The sequence below is a fragment of the Hyposmocoma kahamanoa genome, unplaced genomic scaffold (genome assembly GCF_003589595.1).
Source record: "Hyposmocoma kahamanoa isolate Upper Pololo Valley unplaced genomic scaffold, ASM358959v1 204, whole genome shotgun sequence".
NCBI lineage: Eukaryota > Metazoa > Arthropoda > Insecta > Lepidoptera > Cosmopterigidae > Hyposmocoma > Hyposmocoma kahamanoa.
The window spans coordinates 703,344-723,507 of record NW_020653728.1 but is presented as its reverse complement, the minus strand read 5'-3'; the positions used below and the strand labels follow the sequence as shown (position 1 = coordinate 723,507).

Below are 20,164 nucleotides of genomic sequence, written 5' to 3'. Positions count from 1 at the left end.
CTGCTTGTATTGAAACCAGAACAAGCGAAGGAAGCTAAGATGGATTCAAAAATGGATTCTTGAGTATAGCGAGGGCTTCAAGGCTCGAGACGAGATTTTTCACATCACTATACCGAGGAAAATGGTAAATGAAAAACAATTTGAACTATAAAACATCAGTTTTCTTTAATTGGAAGAAAAAGTTTATCTACGGATACGTTCTGAATTTACACCTTATCAATGTTTATTCTTGCTTGTACTTTTGTTTTGTGTGATTATTGAAATTATTTCAGCTCTTCGATGAATTAAAGCAATTTAATAAACACAATTAGTTATCATTGTCAATTTAATGTCAACAATAATAAGAACAAAATATACCAACGGACCTAAACTACGCAAGTAAGTAATGTACGACAAATCGCGTAGTTGCACGTGTAATTATCTTTTTTTTTTCATCGAAAGAAAGAGTTAGGTGCACCACGTCCACCGTCAAGTTCGAATTTCAAAAACCTTCTCCACGCTAGCGTGCAAGAAAAGCTTTTGTGCCCAGATTTCTAATGAGAAAGAAAGCCTTTCCAAGTTAGTGGCGTGAAAAAGTATGTTTTTGGTTAATATATGATGTCTTGTAAAAAGTCATGGAACAAAAGTTGTTGTTTATTATGATAATAGTAATATAATTTACAAATTATCATGTATTACTATATCGAAATTAATAGAAGTATAATAATCTATAGGTATGGAAGCCACACAAATTGATACGGCACATTAAACCCGATTGAAATGAATACAATGCAGTATTCAGTACAGGCTCAATGTAGCGGAAAATCTGGCTTGAGGTTTTCAGGAGTCCACCCAACTATGAAATCGTTTTAGATCTAAAATCTTTTCAGTTCAACAGTTTGCTATTTACAGTGACGTTATTGTATGTATGTAATTACATTTATTAGTTGCTGAATTTGGACTACTGCCAAGTCGCAATATTAAATAATTAATGTCTCTGCTGACGTTATGAACGTTCGTATGTTTGTAATGTTATAACTGTACATGACTGTACTTATTTATAAATAAACATCACTATTAGGGTTCCGTATATCAGATTTTAACAAATAATAACCACGGAGTCGAATAGATAATGTTTAATAATTACATAACTTAATTTTTTTTAAACTGATGATTCTCAAAATCTTATAGATCATAAAGGAATCGCTGATTATTGTTTTGATGGTCGAGAATACATACCGGCAAACAAAATTATGTAACTCTTTCTATCTACGAGCATATACGCAAATGGTCTGTTAACTTGGAAATCCACTACCTTAGCAGGATCGAACAGAAACTCCGTTTCTATACTTGCCTGTACATAATGTTCTGTAACTTCTATCTTGGCTAATTGCGTCATCAAAGATACATGGATTTTAAAATCACTTATGCCATTTAACTGTGCTTTCTCGGGATAGAACGCTCTTTCCACTCCCAAATCAATAAGTAGCTCTCGGATATTCGATACTTCTGTGTCAATTTCAAATCTCGGCACGCTTATATTTGCGGGTTTTAGTTTAAAACTATTGAAAATGCCTTTCAAACTTACATGTTTTAGTAAATAGAACAAGTCCAAAATGGACTCTCTCAGAGGCAAAAATATAAGTAAAGATATATCGCCTTTACAAGGTAGTTCCAAAACTTTAGCATTTATAATTGGTATCTGTGTTACATTAAATGCTCCATATTGATGCATCATATTGACATAACCATTTATAACGTTATTTTCAGTGTAAAATGGTTTAATTTCAGTCAAAGCAATGTTAAAGGGATGTTTCCATGCGCTCTTTAAATAAGCAGCATCTGACATTATAAGAACTCTGTTAACAAAGTCATTTGGATACACGACATCGTTCATAACTCCGTTTGTGTTAAATTTGATAACTTCATTAGCTTCCGCGGCTGATTCTTCCATTTTATCAAAATTTAATGATAATACTTTGGTATTTTCCAACATTTCAACAGACCTTTTGAAGCCTTTCTTGACTTTATAGAACTCGTCGACAATTATAACACTGGATCGTTCAGAATCAATGTCTAAATTGTTATTAACGTCGTTGACAATTTCACGAAATTTCTTTCTGTAACAAGGGATTCTTCTGTGTCTAGTTAACCTAGCTGTTGACAATATTTGTTTTAAAGTGCTATTTCTTGCACCTTCTGCTAAAGCAGACAATTGCAACCAAGTGTAAAGAGGAGAATACACAAAATGACCCTTAGCCTCGAATGATATTTTGTCCAATAACCTCACTGAGAATTCATAGACTGGTCTATGCACAACTTCCAAAGCATTTTCCTTTGAACATCTTTGAGCTGTCACTGACAGCATCAAAGACAAGAAAATAGTAAATACTTGCACATACATGGTTATACCTTGCACACTATAACACTAGTAATAGTAATGTCGAAACGGAACTAAATAAAATTAATGAAACTACTTCCTTTTTATACAATACATTGAATTTGAGTCACCATTTATGTACTGTATATAATAAGGCTAATTAACTGAATTAAATAGAAATACTTAACAAGGAAGATAAAACAATTTCGTTATAAATATAATAGTGAATATAATTTATGGTTATTATTCATAGGTTCATTTCATATACATTATGCCATTATTACAACTATATTTTGTCCGGTTATTTGTAACAATAAATCATGAGATTTAACTGTAAATTAAAAATTCAACGAAATTAGTCACTGTTAAAACGAGTTATTAAATAATGTTTTAATTAACCATATAACTATTCTGTGCGCTGTTATTAAAGTATTTGAAATATAATAATTGTTAATATTTTATTAGAGTTTCTACTTTAGAGTTTCTGTTGACTGAGGCGGGATAATGCCTGGATTTGCGCGATCTTTGATATTAAAGTATCTTTCTTCGCGGGATTCACTTTACACACACTTTTCACTTTAATACTTTATAAATATTCCCTTTTGTGTTGAATGTGGAAACTTTATTATTTCTGTCCAGATTTAGGATTTAATGCTAAGTTTAAGAAACAAACTTTCTTAAGTTTGGTAACACTGTTTCTTTTAATTTATTTCATGAATGTTCCGTGAAATAAAAGTTGAATATTTTCTTTCTTATTGTATAACTATTCGAAACCACGTCATCATATATGTGAAAAAGCGCAAATATTCACTTAAATCGTGTTTTCTGTCTCTTCAAGATAACGAATCTTTAGAATGTGCTGCAGTATTCACTTTAATATTAACCTGTTTTAACTTTGTCTCTGCCACGATAACCTCTCACAGGTTTCTTAAACAATTTTTATATTTTTTATTTATTTATTTTCAACTCTCTTCAATAATGTCTGTGTCCAGCAGTGAAACATGTATAAAGTCTCAACTTTGAAATCACAATTTTTATTCACTTTATTTTTATTTTAATAAAAAATCCGAAACTTTTAAACAGAATAATTTAAAAACCAAGCAAAGCCTAGTGTACTAAGTAAAGACCAAACGTCAACTAAAATCTAGTGATCAAACGTAGACGTGATCTCAACAGGAGCTTCAAAATGTTGTCACAGTATACCAAAATGCAGTCATTCAACGTTTCGGACGAGATACAAAAATAGACTTCATCATTATCATTTTTCAAATTTAAAAATAAAAATTTATCACAAAAGGAATATAGCAGCAGTACAGCTCCTTGAGAAAGAGTTCGCCCAGAGAAATTCTGTCACCTTACTTATGTCTACCGCCAAGCAGTAACATGACCATTACTGTGTTCCGGTTTAGAAGGGTAAGGGCGCAATTACAAGGGTGAAATTACAGGCACATGAGACTTGTTAACTTAAGTCCTGTATCCTGATGCAGGCGCAAGTAGTGTCCCTCAGACAGATATGAAACGGATAGTGATTTGGCCGGAACCCTGATACCGGATATCCGGCCGCCGGATATGTGACCCACTGCCGTACGAGTGATTTGTTGTGGTCACTTGGTTTTATAAAAACGATTAATTTATTCTATAATACAAACAAATACATAACAAAAAAATGTTAACAGTGAAAAAAAATTGGGCAATATTTTAAAAATCTGTGCCGTTTGTTTGTGGTGCCGAATGCAAATTTCTCGCGGTTGAGAAGGAAAAAAGCAATTACATCATCATTCTCTGACTATATTAAAACTTCTAGTTATATACTTGACGCTCTTCATAAGCCCGTTATTATTTAAATTCTAAGCCTTGATAATTCGCAAAAAAAAATATGCATACACTTTTCATTATTGTTGGTTTACACATTGAATTTGAAGACAATTCAAATCGATCGTGATCGCAATCCTTTCATTTGGTCGTCTGACATAAACCAAGTAGTACTGAAAATTTAACAAAGTTTATAGTGAAAAACTGTCCTCTGAAACTGGTCTCGTTTATGAAAATAAATAGAAACGACTTTTAAAACTGCAAAAACACTACATAAATGCATTAAAACAGCTACGGCTTTTATTGAAATTTGAGTACTAAATTAAACAATAACGTTACCGTTATCAAACTTTATAGTACTTTCAGTTACAAGTCATAAACAGATTGTCAATGCTCTTGTAGTTGCTGTTTATCCTACTACTATCATCTTTAAACAATAATTGAATTTCTTTGGCGTACTGATTACGAATTTTTATCAGTTTTAAACATCCGGTATCCGGATATTGTTCTACTACCGGTATCCGGCCATCTGGCCGTCTATCTAGTAAAAATAAGACGGATACCGGATAGTTACCGCATATCCATTTCATCTCTACCCTCAGATCTTTGCAATTGAAAGCTCTGAGTTGTGCTGTAACTGCTATGGACAAGCGTGTGACGGTGTGACCTCCTTTCATCGTAATCTCACCTCTTTGCATCGCCTCTCTCCTCTTGTATCTTATCATTTTTTTTATTTTACTTGTATTTAAATTTTAAATTTGAATTGTTCCATCTTCCTTCTCTTTCTCATTCTCATTTTGTTTTCGTACCACGGTCACTCCCAGCTCGACCGCGACAAGAGTCGGAGCGTTAATAAGCTAATCATGTTTAACATTTTATAAGTCATTTTACCTTCATGTATCTATTTCTGTTTCTATTTCTGTAATTCAGTTTCTCGGCCCTTTTGTGGTAAGTGTACCTGTTTTTCTATACATACCTTTTTATTGTTACAGTCTTACTCCTTTCTTTAAACTTTTTTTTACTTCTTTAATAAATTTTGTGGACCGGAAGTTTCCCATTTTAATTCCGTGAACCTGTTCACGGCTAGTTAGGGTTACAACCCTTTCAAGCGTGACGCTTAACAGCAGGCGCACGACTTGTTTGTCCCGTTATTTGGTATAATAAAAAAATAATTCATAAAATGTTAACAAAGATCAGGTAAATCAGCTTCCCATTAATATTTATTTTGAAATCTGCTAAAATAAATTTATAACTACAATGTATTATAAGGTTCGATAGGCAGATGTCCCAACTCGTATTAGACTACTGTAAAGGACCAGAGCCTGAAGCCTAAACTCATTTCTTAGATATGGATTTTTCCATACTATGTCTGTCAACCTTTATAGCATTAAACCGAAGGTCATTCTCGTTAATCCAGTGATAAGCATTCCGGGCATAATGTTTCACTCTCTAATAATGTGACGTATTTGAAAAAAAATGAAACTCACAAAACAGATTAATAAATTTTTTTTCCGTGCCCGAAAATTATTGATCCAAAACATTTTTTTATAACATCAAGTGACGGGACGAACAAGTGCTGCGCCTGATGGTAAGCTACACGCCTGTCCACAACAGTTGCAGTGCCACTCGGAGCTTTCAATTTCAAAGATCTGAGGGGCATTACCACTGCGCCCATCTCCCTGAGACATAAGTTGACAAGTTACCCTTCAAAACCGGAACACAGTAATGCTGACATTACTGCTTGGCGGCGGAAATAGGTAAGGTACTTCCCTGGACGGACTCTTTCTGGAGCTCTACTGCTACTAAATATTAGTAAAACGGCATTATTAAAAAATAGGGTTGTCGATATGTCACCTAAAATTGACAATAAAATCCCAGGCGGAACAAAAAACCTAATGGAATGCGATTCAAACATGTATTAAAACAACTAAGATTAATTGACAAGTGTTACTACAGCATATGACAGTTCCTTAAAGTAGGCAAATGCTGAAAGATGGATACCAATTATTAGTTATTAATATTATTCTATTTTTTTGACATTGTACCAATTATTTATTTTTATTACTTTTATTTATGTTTGACATTGAATTCTCATTTCATTTCATATTTCATTTCATCTATATCATGTACCTGTAACATCGAATGAATAAATTAATTGAAAAAACAACGTACCTGGCGCCAACCTTGTACAAGCCATTTGTCTTGTGTCTAGTTATCTAGCTCCAGTAAAAAAGTTCGTTCAGGGAAGTACCTTGCCGCCAAGCAGTAATGTGAGCATTACTGCGTTCCGGTTTTGAAGGGAGGGTGCTGGTGAAATTACAAGCACATGGAACTTGTCAACTTATGTTTCAGGATGACGGGCATAGTACCAGTGGCCCTGAGATCTTAGCAATTTGAAGCTCTGAGTGGCACTGCAACTGTTGTGGACAGGCGAGTCGTTCGTCATCAAAAAAAACTCGGATCTTACTACTGACTTACCAAGACATAGATTACCCTTGTCAAACTTTATCAATGTGTAGTAAGTGTAAGTACTTACAAATGGCAACAACAGTGAAAATCGAAAAAAAAAATATCTTTGTGTACTACATATTAGTGTTGCTATTAATATTAAATTTCCTGGTTATATTTAACTCATAGATTATATAATTAGAAATAGAGACGAAATAATGGTCATCCATTCCTGGCAACACTTTTAAATATGAACTTTCCTTTGCGCTAAAACCTCAAATTAAAAAGCTGCAATAATACAGCGCCAACAACTGACCAGCGTGTACGTCACCGTATATTTCAAAAATATTCTGTATTTATTGTAATAAAGATAATATCTCTAACAGTGGGGGGCTGTTCGATTCGGCGGTGTGGGAAAAACAGCAAAACATCTAATTACAAAACAAACGAAATCACGTTTAATCGGTAATTAAATATGTAATTTTTCAATTTTCGTCCATTATACCAATCCTTAAGTTAAACTGGTTGATTTGAAGACGTACTTAAGTTTAGTGCTAGTGGGCTCCGTAGTTTATGGGAGAGATTTTATCATTATTATTGATCCTATGTACATACAATAAAATAGTGAGAATTTATTTTTTGCCTTTCTAATTGGTTCGATTCCCGGTGAATGCAGCTATTCGTATTAAGAAAAATAAAAGAATATTTTCTTTTAATAAAATTAGCTATCTTCCTCTTCATGTGCCATTGATTTTTTCCACCCTGTATAGTGTGTGTGTGTGTGTGTATTATGTGAAACACTATACAAATCCCCAAGATAATGCAGTGTTTTTTGAAAAGTCTGGAAGGTTTAACTTTTTTTATACCAGGTCTAATTTGAAAATAAAAAATTAGTGGACTGTCACTTTTTACCTACCTACTGATACAAATTTGTCGAGTTGTTCTAGGTTGGCATTGCGTTCTTGTAATTTCCGTAAACTTTAGTTGACAAAGTTTTTTATTTATTAAACCTTGAATTAACCAACGTCAAAGAGTTATAATTTTATAACTAAACTAAAAAAGTAATTTTGTTCAATTTTGATATTTTTTGAATAAAGGTCAAGTAAGGCTTGTCAAAAAAATATTCAAAATTGTTTTATTCAGAATCTCAATCATTACATTCTTAGTTGTATGATTTTATTGTGGTTCGAGGCTCCCTTTTAAAAATATATTACGCTTGTGATAGGAATTCCCGGTCTTTCTTCCTTCCTTATGCTACCTTAAAAAAAATTAAATTAAAATTAAAAATTTACCGTGAAAAGATTACAAAATATAGAATGATTTTCAGATTATATAGTATGTAAGTGTGTGTCGCGTGGTGTTTTTTTATAACATCAAGTGACGGGACGAACAAGTCGTGCGCCTGATGGTAAGCTACCCGCCTACCCACAACAGTTGCAATGCCACTCAGAGCTTTAAATCGCAAAGATCTGAGGAGTACTTTCACTCCGCCGGTCACCCTCATACACAAGTTGACAAGTCCCATGTGTTTCTGTAATTCCACCACCATCCTTGAAAACCGGAACGCAATAATGCTCACATTACTGTTTGTTCGGCAGAAATATGTAAAGTGGCAGTACGTCTCTGGACGAGCTCATTCACAATGAGCTACTGTTACAAAGGACCTCTACAGCTGTGTGCGTGAGTTGTTTGAAAATATTTTGGCATGTGTTCTGTTTCGCTTGTACTTAGTCGTCATTAAAAGATGTTAATTTAATTGCTACTTTATGCCTAATTCTTGTTTATTTAAATTGGGTCTTAGCATCCAACACCCGTTTCTGCCCGCCTCCCGGTTCTGGGCCTGCTGCTTTTATCCGAGGTCCTTGAGATCTTTCTGGACTTCATCGCTCCAGGGCTACTTAAGACGTCCAACCGGTCGTCCCACCAGCTCCCTTCGCAGCACGATCCTTTCCCATTCTCACCAATTCACATTCTCTCCACGCGTCCGAGCCAAAGGAGTTTCGCAGCTTTAGTTTACAATATTGGGACCGGACATCAGATCTTCAGGGTATGGAAGAACCTTGAGAATGAAGATCTGGAGATCTTATATCTAAATATAAACGTTACTGTTTTATATTCTCGCTTCTTTTGTTTCTTTAAATGTGTCGATGCTTAATGTAAATTAACTTTTTCAGTCAAAATTTACATTCGTGATAAGGAAACAAAGTGTCTCCAGACGTAATTTAATGCTCTGGTATCCAAAGTTCTGGGAATTTCCTAGTTTCAAGGACAAATAACTAATCTGGCGCCAGGCATATTTATTTACGTTACAGTGTTTGCTTTGTTGGCCTTGCTCCTCCGCACTTCCATTAGCAGTCAGTCAAGATTCAATGTTATTAGAATCTAAGAATTTAGGTCAAGTATGATATTTGGAAAAACATGGTACAGTTTATGTAGGACAACTTGTATGAGTTGATACCAATAGTGTTCTTTTTACAAGGCCTATTCTGGTATATGTCTAAGACCCGTCTGGGAATTTTTAACGAAGTAATACACATAGAGTGCATAATACGTATTGACTAAACTAACGGTTAACTCACGGATTTAAGTATTTTGCTCGACACAATCGTGATTTTTATTCGTGAAATTCCGCGGCAGTGACTCGACGAAAACTGCATTTGCGACTTAAAAATGATCATTTTCGCCGAGTCAGTGATCAATTGTAGGAATAGGGTAACATATAAATACAATGAGTGACATGGATACAAATATAAATTTATTAGTTTTTTCGAATACTAGATTTCTGGCATAGTATTTTATGCAATCGTTCAATAATGAGGGAATCATATAGTCGAGCACCGTGTCTAAGTAATAGGTACGAGATATTAAGACCTAATTATGTAATGGTTGCATACAATACTTTCTCTACGAGTGAATTAAAATAATATTTAAAAATTAACTTGTCAAAAAACACGGTACTCTACTTTAAGAACCCTCATTACGCAACGATTGCATAAAATACTATTAACCAATCAGGAGGCAGTAGAGCATTTGGTGAGCATTGAGTAGCGTCTTTGATGTTTTATACTGTTTTTAAATACTTCTTTTTTGCCAAATGGTTAAGCCTTTTTACCTCTTATGTTAAATTTTATGGTATTATTTAATAAAATAATTTGACTTTTAATAATTACGCGCGTGGCTCCGCGCTCGACTGGCTCATTGCTACATCTTCTCCATTCTGTTGTACGAAGCAGAAGCTTGGACACTCACAGAATCAATGTGCAAAAAAGTGGAGGCCTTCGAAATGTAGGTGTATAGAAGAATGTTGAGAGTATCGTGGAGAGGCAAAGTCACGAACGAAAGGGTATTGCAGTATCCTTGTGCTGGCCGAAAGAGAAGTGTTGAATAACATCAAAAGAAGGAACTGGAGTATCTGGGTCATATGCTGAGTAACCCAAAGTACGGCCTATTACAGTTAATAATCCAAGGCAAAATACAAGGAAAGAGAGGTGTAGGGAGATGCAGAATATCCTGCCTCAGAAAATTCCGCCAGTAGTTCGATAGGAGCTCCCGATCACTATTCAAAGTTGCAGTGTCCAAAGCTCAGATTGCCAACATGATCACCGACCTTCATTACAAGATGGCACTTGAACAAGAAGAATAATAATTTCGCAAACATAGTGACGTTATTCTGTTCTAGAACACAGTGACGCGTTTAAGGAGAGTCTTTTAATTAGCAAAAATACAACCTTCTTTTTAAAAATTCGAATTTCCGAGTACCATAAACAATAGAATTCTGATTTTAAACTAAAAAGAGCGCCTTTGTGACATGGTTCATGAAGTTAAATGAAAAGATTTAAAGTACAGGAGTAGACAAACTATTACACAGGCAGTTCTACCGCTACTATTCATTCTTATCGGGGAAATCTGGCTTACGAATGAGTAATAGAGTATAATACTTTGGAATAGCCGATTTCGCGTCGTGTGGTGTTTTCCTCAGAAGATGAATCGAAACGTTTTGTTACAAGGAGGAAAGACGTAATATGTAATGTCACCAAAGCTAAATATAGCCGTGGTAGTCTAATGGTTTGACCTAGTGGCCTCAAGCTGATAGTTGTGACTTGCACTTGCACTGAGTGTTGATGTTAATTTGAAATTGACCATGAACTTTTCGATGAAGGAAAACATCGTAAGGACACCTGCACACGTCTGCAAAGAAATTTAATGATGTTTGTGGAATTTCCAATCAGTATTGAGCCCGCGTGGGAAGTATAGCCCAATTCGTCCCATTGTGAGACTTCTCTCAGGCCTTCGCCTGTGCCCAGCTGTGGGACTATTATGTAGGCTAACTATTATCATTATTCCAAATTCAGTTTTGGTTTTTTTTTCTTAAATTACAAACTCATTTAGACAATTTTTTAAATAGCAGTAGAGCTTCTTGTAAAAGAGTTCATCCAGGGAAGTACAGTCACTTGTACCTATTTCTGCCGCCAAATAGTAACACTTCTGCGTTCCGGTTTGGAAGGGTAAGGATGCTGGTGAAATTACGGGCACATGTGACTTGTCAACTTATGTCTCAGGGTGACGGACGCAGTGGCAGTGCGCCTCAGATCTTTGCGATTAAAAGCTCGTGAGTTGCACTGCATCTGCTATGGACAGGCGTGTAGCTTACCATGAGGCGCAGGACTTGTTCGTCCCGACTCTTGATATAAGTAAAAAGTTTAAAAAATAAATTTAACGTTACATTAAAATTCAAGTAAATTAATGCTAAAATGAAGCTCAACAAACAAACAAAATAATAACAACGAGAACAACATAATAATAACATACTTGCTTCTGTATTTTGACAACCCTAACTGGGTGAAGTCGTAGAGGGGGTGGTGCTGGTGTCGTTTGGGCCAGTTCAGTTTATCAGTCAACTGACGTGGTCCTATGATATGATGATCGTCTGCAGGGTTACCATGTCGAAATAAGAATGCGAAGTCGATTAACGAGAATGCATTGACAAGTTACTGACTAAATCATTGATAAGAGTATTTCCCTCAACGTTTCCCTTACGATTATATTCCGATGTGTCCTTTCTTTATCCTATCTTATCTAACCAACCTCAAAAATTAGTGGAATTAGAACATCTATTTGCCAAACCAAAACAAGGAAACATCGCCAGAAATTGCGCGAAACCTGATTCATCCTGGTTAGCCTCTCTTAGAGGTAGAAATATTTCCTTCAAATTTAAATGGGACCAATGCTGAGGTACCCTCTTTCCAAAAAAAAAAGAATCATCAAAATCGGTTCACAAATGCCGAGTTATCGCGTAACATACATACAAAAAAATGCAGTCGAATTGAGAACCTCCTCCTTTTTTTAAAGTCGGATAAATTTTAAAAAGTAAAATAAAAACTTCAGTATAAAGATGAACAACTCCAAGAAATACGCTGTAAGACCCCATACCATAACTTGCTACGACCAATTTTGACGGCGCGTCTAATTCGTTTAATTAGCGGCTTTGTGCACGCAGCCTTACAATCTCGAAACCTGATAAAAACTAGAGCAATAGAGTAATGGAGCGATATTCCACATTTTGTAAATATGAAACATAGAGTCGTGAGGCTCCCGGTCACGAACGGTGCCATTAAACTCAGTTACAAATATTTCCCTGTTCAAACGGCCTTGTTTGGAATATATGTTATACATTGGGTCCGTGATATCCAAAGTCCAGGAACCAAAAAAACTCATGCACGTAAAATGTAGAAAAAATATACTGTAGTAAAGCGTAGTACGGGTGACAGACGAAACCAAACTTTCTTCCGTATAGCACAAGTTTATTGCTTATACAGTCGGTACAACAGGTATTACTATAGAGTAGTAAAGTACTACCCCTAGACAACACGAAACGGAAGTACCATACACTGTTTCAAATAAGAAGCGAGTCAGGGTGCAACCGCTGGTGTTCAATAATACCCTTAAGCCTTAAGTCACTAGCGATAGATGTGTCGATCGTGTTCGATCTAATCAAAAAGATTTAAACCGCACCTGTGACCCGATAACCCGGTTGCTAGCTTCTAAATAACCCGATCATTTTATAACTTCTTGAGTCATGCGCGCAATATTCGACTTTATCCCTATAATTTTAGAGATTATTCAACAATTCACAACATTATTGTTGTCTCGTTCACTCTCACGAGAAGTCCCCACTCACGACACGGTTCGCCTTCTCACTCGTCGTTTTGGGTTGATAATTTATGCGATAGAGCATTCGGTCAACAGAACCTTCGTTCGATCGAACCAAAAAGTCAAGCAATTGATCAATGAGTCAACGCGTCAACGGGTTAACGGATCAATGAATCTACCAATCATTCATCCTAATTGCTCCGTGGCGTAGTGTTTATTACATGGTAATTTTGTAAGTTTCATCTGTTTTTCGGTATGTTGTGTTTATTTAAGGGTGCACGAGCTAATATTAAAATATTAATGAATAATAAATTAATAATTTTGAATGCTCATAAGTTTTTTGTTATGTATTTTTGTTTTGTGACACCGTTAGTTTTCCTAGAAGGAAATTTTAGTGTCTTAATTGATTTATCAATTATGCACTTGGCTATAGACACATTACCCATCAGCAGGAAAGAATAAAAGCTAATTGTATAATTTGACACTTTAACGCCATATGGAAGTATCATAAAGGAGGGGTGACCCGCTAAAATATCGAACATACGATCGAATCATTTGACCCGATCACACTACGCATGGGTCATAATCGACCGACACAGGTCTAGTAGTACTAGATGCGTACGAGGTATATAGTAGGCTCCTCACATTATGTTCAAATCGCCGACAGTGGTCATTCCGCTAGGGAAAATCTTAACCCCGCGATGCAGAATTTGCGATTTCACCGCCATCTAGCGGTGCGTGACGGAACCAATTTGTGTTGCATGTCATGTGATTTTTTTACAATACCTATTATGACTGAGTGGACTCGAACCATTGACTTTTGTCATGCCGGAAACACCGTTTGATGTGCCAATAGGTACCAAATGCCCCGCTACGCTGTCTTGTATCGCGAATGGCAGTCCTATCGTATTATTGTCCATGATTATATTGAATAGAAACAAGATACTTAAAACTTGCTTAACTATTAATTTTTAATCCACGAAACGCAACAAGCACTGCCGCTGCACTTAACTCTACCTCATTATTACGAGCTATTAATTACTTAAGTGGCTCTTGATGGAGCCATTGGACGCCTTTATTATGGAACTTAATCAGAGCTTAGACTGTGCTTGGAACTAATAAGTAATTTTGCCCTGTATAAGGCTGCCTTTCCACACACAGAGATATCCGACGTAGCAAGGCGGTGTGCGAGGAAAAAATCCACCAATAGGATTACTTCATTTTCCTAGCCTCGCAGCTCCGGTGGAAAAGGGTTAACGGAATTAAGTATTTGTACATACGCAATAGCGAGAGATGTGTGCGAGGAATGTGTACAAAACGGTGTAGGAAACTAAAGCTACTGAAAGTATGACACTAACTGACACTGACACATCGCCACCGCTTACCACACCACACCGTACCCCGCCCGCGCATAGCTGGAAAGAGTCCGTAACGCATCCTGACACCGCGCCGCTGCACACCCTCTCACTGCCTCGCTGCCTCGCACATCTCTGGTGGAAAGGCAGACTTAACAAACTGGAATGCGTATCGACTGAGGTACCGCTCCGAAATTAACATTATGGTCGAGCTCTCGCGTATCAATTATCTTCATCATCATCATCGTCTACTCATTATACGCCCCACTGCCTCTGTGACCATGTAGGGAGACGCTTCGGCGTCGGGAAGTGAGCTAGGCACGCTCACTTAGTCCGTCACTAACGAGGAAAGTTGGTACTTGAATTTAGATTCAATGGCTTAGCGGTGGCAACCGTTAGTTGTGCAATGAACAACGAGAGGTGAGTGTGCCAACCACAGTTGAGCAGTGGGTTAAGACCTGATCAACCCGTCTGAGTTTTAACCGGGTTTTTACCCAAAGCGCTGGGTTTTGACCCATTTCTGCCCAAAATTGAGGGCGGAAACCGCGAATACAGATTTTAGTATAAGTCCATAGGTACTTATTATAAATTTCAATGTAAAAAATTATTTTTAAACGAAAAAGACTCAACCCCACCTTGCCATTATGTATACGTATAGTCTTCGTTATCGATTTCAATAACAGCTACCCTTTTAGATTATTTCCTAGGGTGTGCCTTCGGTTATAACTCGCCATACCGAATTTTGTATCCGATCACAAACAAAGCAATAAAGTTGGCCTGCTGAGTTGAAAATATATGTATAGGATGGCTTCGGTCTCTATTTACTCATTTGACGTTTTTATTTTAATGTTTCGATTGGCTTTTGTTCAAATATTTTTACATTTTTATGGATAGTACTCGTAGACCGCCAAGACAACCTATGTGTCCTTTACGCAAGTGCTTTGGTTACTTACTTTATAATCGGAGCATCGTATGTGAATGTGATGTTGTCTAATATTTATTATTTGTTTATCTACCTTCTCATTTTGCAGGTGGCCTTATATTTCAGGCTAGATATTTCACAAAGGTGTGAAATATCTAGCCTGAAATATAAGGCCTGAAATATAAGGCCACAGGTTCCATTGGTTAAGCAATTAATAGATTCAGGCCTTACTTTGCGGAAGTCCATGTCAATAAAAATGGAAGTAAATTAATTTGCTACTCCGCAAATCGCGTGAGAGAGTTGTTTTGTTCTAATTCTTTCTTAAACTTAATTTTTGGATGTTTGTTGGTAAGGTCGTTTACAAAATTGTCCAACTGTCTCATACTTACCGTCCAACAAAATATCAAATCATCAACATACCCAAAGTAATATAATATGTATCCATTACCTGCAATGTATTGAGTTTCAAAATGAACCATAAATATGTCTGCTATCAAAGGACAGAGAGAAGAACCCATTGCTAGGCCATCACATTGCAAGTATTCAAATTCAAATTCAAAATAATCTTTATTTCATAGGTAAGCATTATTACACTTGAAATCGTCACAATGGTTAAACTCTACCGCTCATTCGTAAGGCAGATTCCCCCGAGAAGAATGAGCAAGAAACTCTAGGGGTTGCTCTTTGTAAATAGCATTTGTACACATTCAACATTTACAATATATTTTTTTTTATTTGAAACATCAGAGATCGAGACTACCTCCATGAGCTAAACGGGTACTACCACGGATTTTTGTCATCCAAGTACGCAGAAGTTGTATAATAACCTGCATAACGGACAAGTAATATTGTCCGTTAAACCTAAAGTAGTTTTGTTATAGTGCAAAGAGATGTCAATTCTATCAACTGATCAACTTCACCTTGATATAGTCGTCGCCTTTCTAAGTGTCGGGTATATTTTTGATGGTGGTTTGTGACGGTAGCTCTTGCGCTTATGTTATTTATTTTATTAATTTTATGAGGGTGGAATAATTAACTGCATGAGAAAATATTCAACACACGCGCAGCTATTTTGCACGATTTAACCTTCACTGATTTCGCGGAGTAGCAAATTAATTTATTTCCATTTTTATTCCACTGGTTGACAAGAAAAAGCAAACAGCGGGTGGTGGAAAAAACTCTTAAGGTGGTGGTTTTCTAATCAAGGTTCCTTCACCATTAGGTAACAGATATTGCTAAGCAACCATTGCAAATTATTAATAGACTATGATCATCGGCATCTCGAATGATATCATGTGACCAAGACCCTGAGCTTGACTGGTTACGACTTAATATGCCACTTTGGCTTATTGCAGAGATTCCATAAAATTATTATTACCATCTATATCATGTACCTGTAATAACGAATGAATAAATGAATTGAATTGAATTGAATTGAATAAAGATGTCGAGACGTAGTTCACCTACTGATAACTGAAGTTTATTAATAACCAGTAATTTTAACAACTCTCAAATGATCAAACCCAGTATCTCTTATTAGAGTTGAATCGAACTTTTATAAATTGGTCCTTGTCTCGTTTTTTTTAATTTCGTTGCTCTGCTACTCGTAATACAGAGAAAATCGTAATGTGAGATCAAGTAATTAGCGTGGTTCTCTATTACGACGAAGAAACAAAGAACAAGTCCTTGAAACTTATTTGCCATCTCTATAGTACGTACTGATCACGCAGCTTGTCATGCAAGAACACGAAACATTAGAGTGTACATTTGGAGTATTGCACTTTATGGATATGAAACATGGACACTGACACAAAGAGATAGGGAAAGATTAGAAGCTTTTGAGATGTGGTGCTGGAGGAGGATGAAGAGCATATGTCGAATAGAAAAGAAAACCAATGAAGAAATATTGAAAAAGGTAAACGAGAAAAGAACGATTCTGAATACTACAGAGTATAGACGCGGGAAAATGATTGGATACTTGATACGACACGACAACTTCTTTAAGACCATTTTGCACATAGACCAAATAAAGGAAAAGGCCAGTGTCAAGGAGCTGGCTTGTAAGAGAGATGACTGGAAGGTGCTCCACCGACAAAAGTAACGGTCAATGGAAAAGTACGTAAAAGAGAGTCGGTACCCAGAGAACGAATCGTTACCGTATCCATTGTTGTTCTGTTTTTAAGCTATTTTTGATAAAATACTTACATAACTATCAAATCTTAGAGTTAGCTACACACGACGACCTTGAGCAGCGATGCAATCGCCTATAAATAAATCCCAAACGTAACGATGTAATCGCGCGTTTGCATCGATGCAGCAGTAAAGGTAGACGATTAGCGACTGCATCGCGTTTGCGTCGTTGATAAAAGTCACCGTGTGTAACCGCTCCTAGGCGTGTCACCGGAGGAGAAACGGAGAAAAACTGTGTAGTATCAATGTTTTATTTATTTACGATTAAATAACTTAAGGTCTTACAAAACATTTACAATAAACCTAAGGATATTGTCTAAAAAATGTGCTAGTTTGGTACATGACAGGATGTACTTTACGCGATCATATAAAATCCCGAACGCAAGTAAAATAAACGACTAAATCGAATTATGTAAGAATTAAATATCTAACTTTGCACTTAATTTTTATATGGAGATATTTCTCTTTATGTACTACAAGCAGCCTGCTAAATTTTACTTTTCAAATGAAACCCTGTAGTTAGTAAATTCGCATTTATCCTAAACTTGAAAATTGCCCAGCCAGCGATTTAACGACACGTCGCGCAGCCCGATGCCCCATACTTCGCTTCGCTTCGCTCGCCAACGTCGCTTGTCAAGGTCGGATCTGAATAAAATTTTCTCCACCCACCTTATTTAATCATATTTCTGCGCGTGGACTGCGAGACGCGCGGGCGCCCTCAAATCTCCTAAAATCTCGGTTCGCGTGGCAAAACTATATCAGAAATATGTGCTTATTTTGATGACGACTACGATTCAAGGAACATGTGAATCGCTAAATGTTTCGGTGCTCTAACATTATATAAATCAGAGCAGCACTAGGTGTCTGCTGTGCTTCAATATTGCCCCATTAGTTTACGGATCATGTCTGTTCAAAAACCAAGCAGATTCAAAAATATGTATCAAAATGTATTCTATAGCATTTAAGTTTATTTGAAAAGAGCAATCATTAGAGCTTCTTGCTCGTTCTTCTCAGGGAGGTCAGCGTAGTAAACGAGCAGTAGCTTAAAAAATGACGTTTTCAAGTGTAAAAATTTTACCTATGGCTTAAATGTTTATCTGACTTTGACTTTGACTTGTACACATTTATGTGTTTCTGGCATGTAGTTTCAAGAGAAAATATCGTTACTAGTCATCGTATTAAAATAATAGGGGTTAAAGTATGAAATTGCCGATTTGTACTGAAAATCTAAATTGTTTATTTTTTAAATTTTTAACAAATTTATTTAATCAAAATAGTTGCCATTATTATCTATAAATTGCTGCCATCTAATGGGAAGGTTATTAATGCCTTTGCGATAGAACTCCGACGATCTAGACTGCACAAACTGTGTGAAAGCATTTTGTACTGCCTCCTGGGAAGAAAACTTCTTGTCACGTAGATAATTGTCCAAATCACGAAAAAAATTGTAGTCCGTTGGAGCAAGGTCTGGTGAATACGGAGGATGACGAATGGTTTCTAACTGCAGTTCCTGAAGGGTCAAAATGGTTTCTCGTGCTGTGTGAGGTCTCGCGTTGTCGTGGAGCAATAATGGTGAAGATCGATTCATGAGTCGGGGCTGTTTTACTGCTAGTTTTGTCAACATGGTTCGGAGTTCGGCACAATAGACATCTGCCGTTATTGCTTGACCAGATCGGAGAAAACTATAGTGAATAACACCATGCTGAGACCACCAAACAGTTACCATTACCTTTTTATTGGTAAGTTTTGCTTTAGGACACTGTTGTGGCATTTGACCTGGGGTCAGCCATTGCATTTTTCTGTTCCGGTTATCATAAAGAATCCACTTTTCATCACATGTTACAATTCGATCCAATATTCCTTCATTTCTGTACCGGTTCAACAAGGCAACACAAGTTTCAACACGCGTTTCTTTCTGCAGATCACTCAAATCATGAGGCACCCATTTTTCGTATTTTTTTATTTTATTGATTTGACGCAAGTGAGTCAATATTGTGGGTAAGGTAACGTTAAACCATGCCGCTAATTCTTGGGTAGTTTGACTAGGATCGGCTTCCACTATCTCTCTTAATTCATCGTTATTCACCCGTGTGGGCGGTCTTCCTCGTGCCTCGTTCTTTAAGTCGAAATTTCCATCACGAAAGCGTTTAAACCAAAATCGCACGGTGCGTTCATTAGTAGACCCCTCTCCAAACGCAGCATTGATATTGCGGGCTGTTTCTGCCGCGTTAGTTCCGCGTCGGAACTCGTATTCAAAAATCACTCGAATTTTCGCAGTATCCATCTTTCTTGTCTAAATTGAATAACAAAAACAATTGAAAGTCGATATTCAAATGTTTCAAATTAAAAAAAAAAAAAATCACAGAAACCATTTGAAAAAAGTTTCATTCGAAAACCTCAAACCATGAAGATTCTATGAAAATTCAAAGAACCTATTGCAATAAAACGGCAATTTCATACTTTAACCCCTAATATGTGTGCTTTTTACATTCTGTATTCAAAAATATGTACATTTAATATTAAATTTATTAAATCTTTTTTGTGAAATTACTCCGCTAGTTTGTTATAATTACAAACAAATATCAAGAAAAATTCCATCGATCCGGCTTTATTCGAACCACGCCTTCATACACTTATGTCTAACAGTGTCTGAGTGGCACTAGTATTTATTTGGTCTATGATGGCATTGCAGCTGATATGGGCAGGCGTGTCGCTTATCATCACGAGATGAACAAGTTGTGCAACTTGTTCATCTCGTGATGATAAGCGTATATGTGTATTTCATCCAAACTAAAATTGTAAACGCGAAAGTAACTCTGTCTGTTGCGTTTTAACGCCTAAATCATTGAACCAATTTGGATGTATTTTGGTATAGAGAAAGAAAATAAACATTACAGGGTGTGAAATAATGGATGAAATTTTGTATAC

At 36.3% G+C, this 20,164-nt stretch overlaps 1 protein-coding gene across 1 annotated transcript; it reads right to left on the bottom strand.

Moving 5' to 3' along the window:
* Positions 1-817: 817 nt before the first annotated feature.
* LOC113227243 (serine protease inhibitor 77Ba-like) lies at positions 818-2,383 on the bottom strand. Its single transcript, XM_026460137.1, has one exon. It carries the CDS (start codon positions 2,381-2,383, stop codon positions 1,190-1,192), a length of 1,194 nt encoding a protein of 397 aa, XP_026315922.1. The 3' UTR covers positions 818-1,189.
* Positions 2,384-20,164: the final 17,781 nt, after the last annotated feature.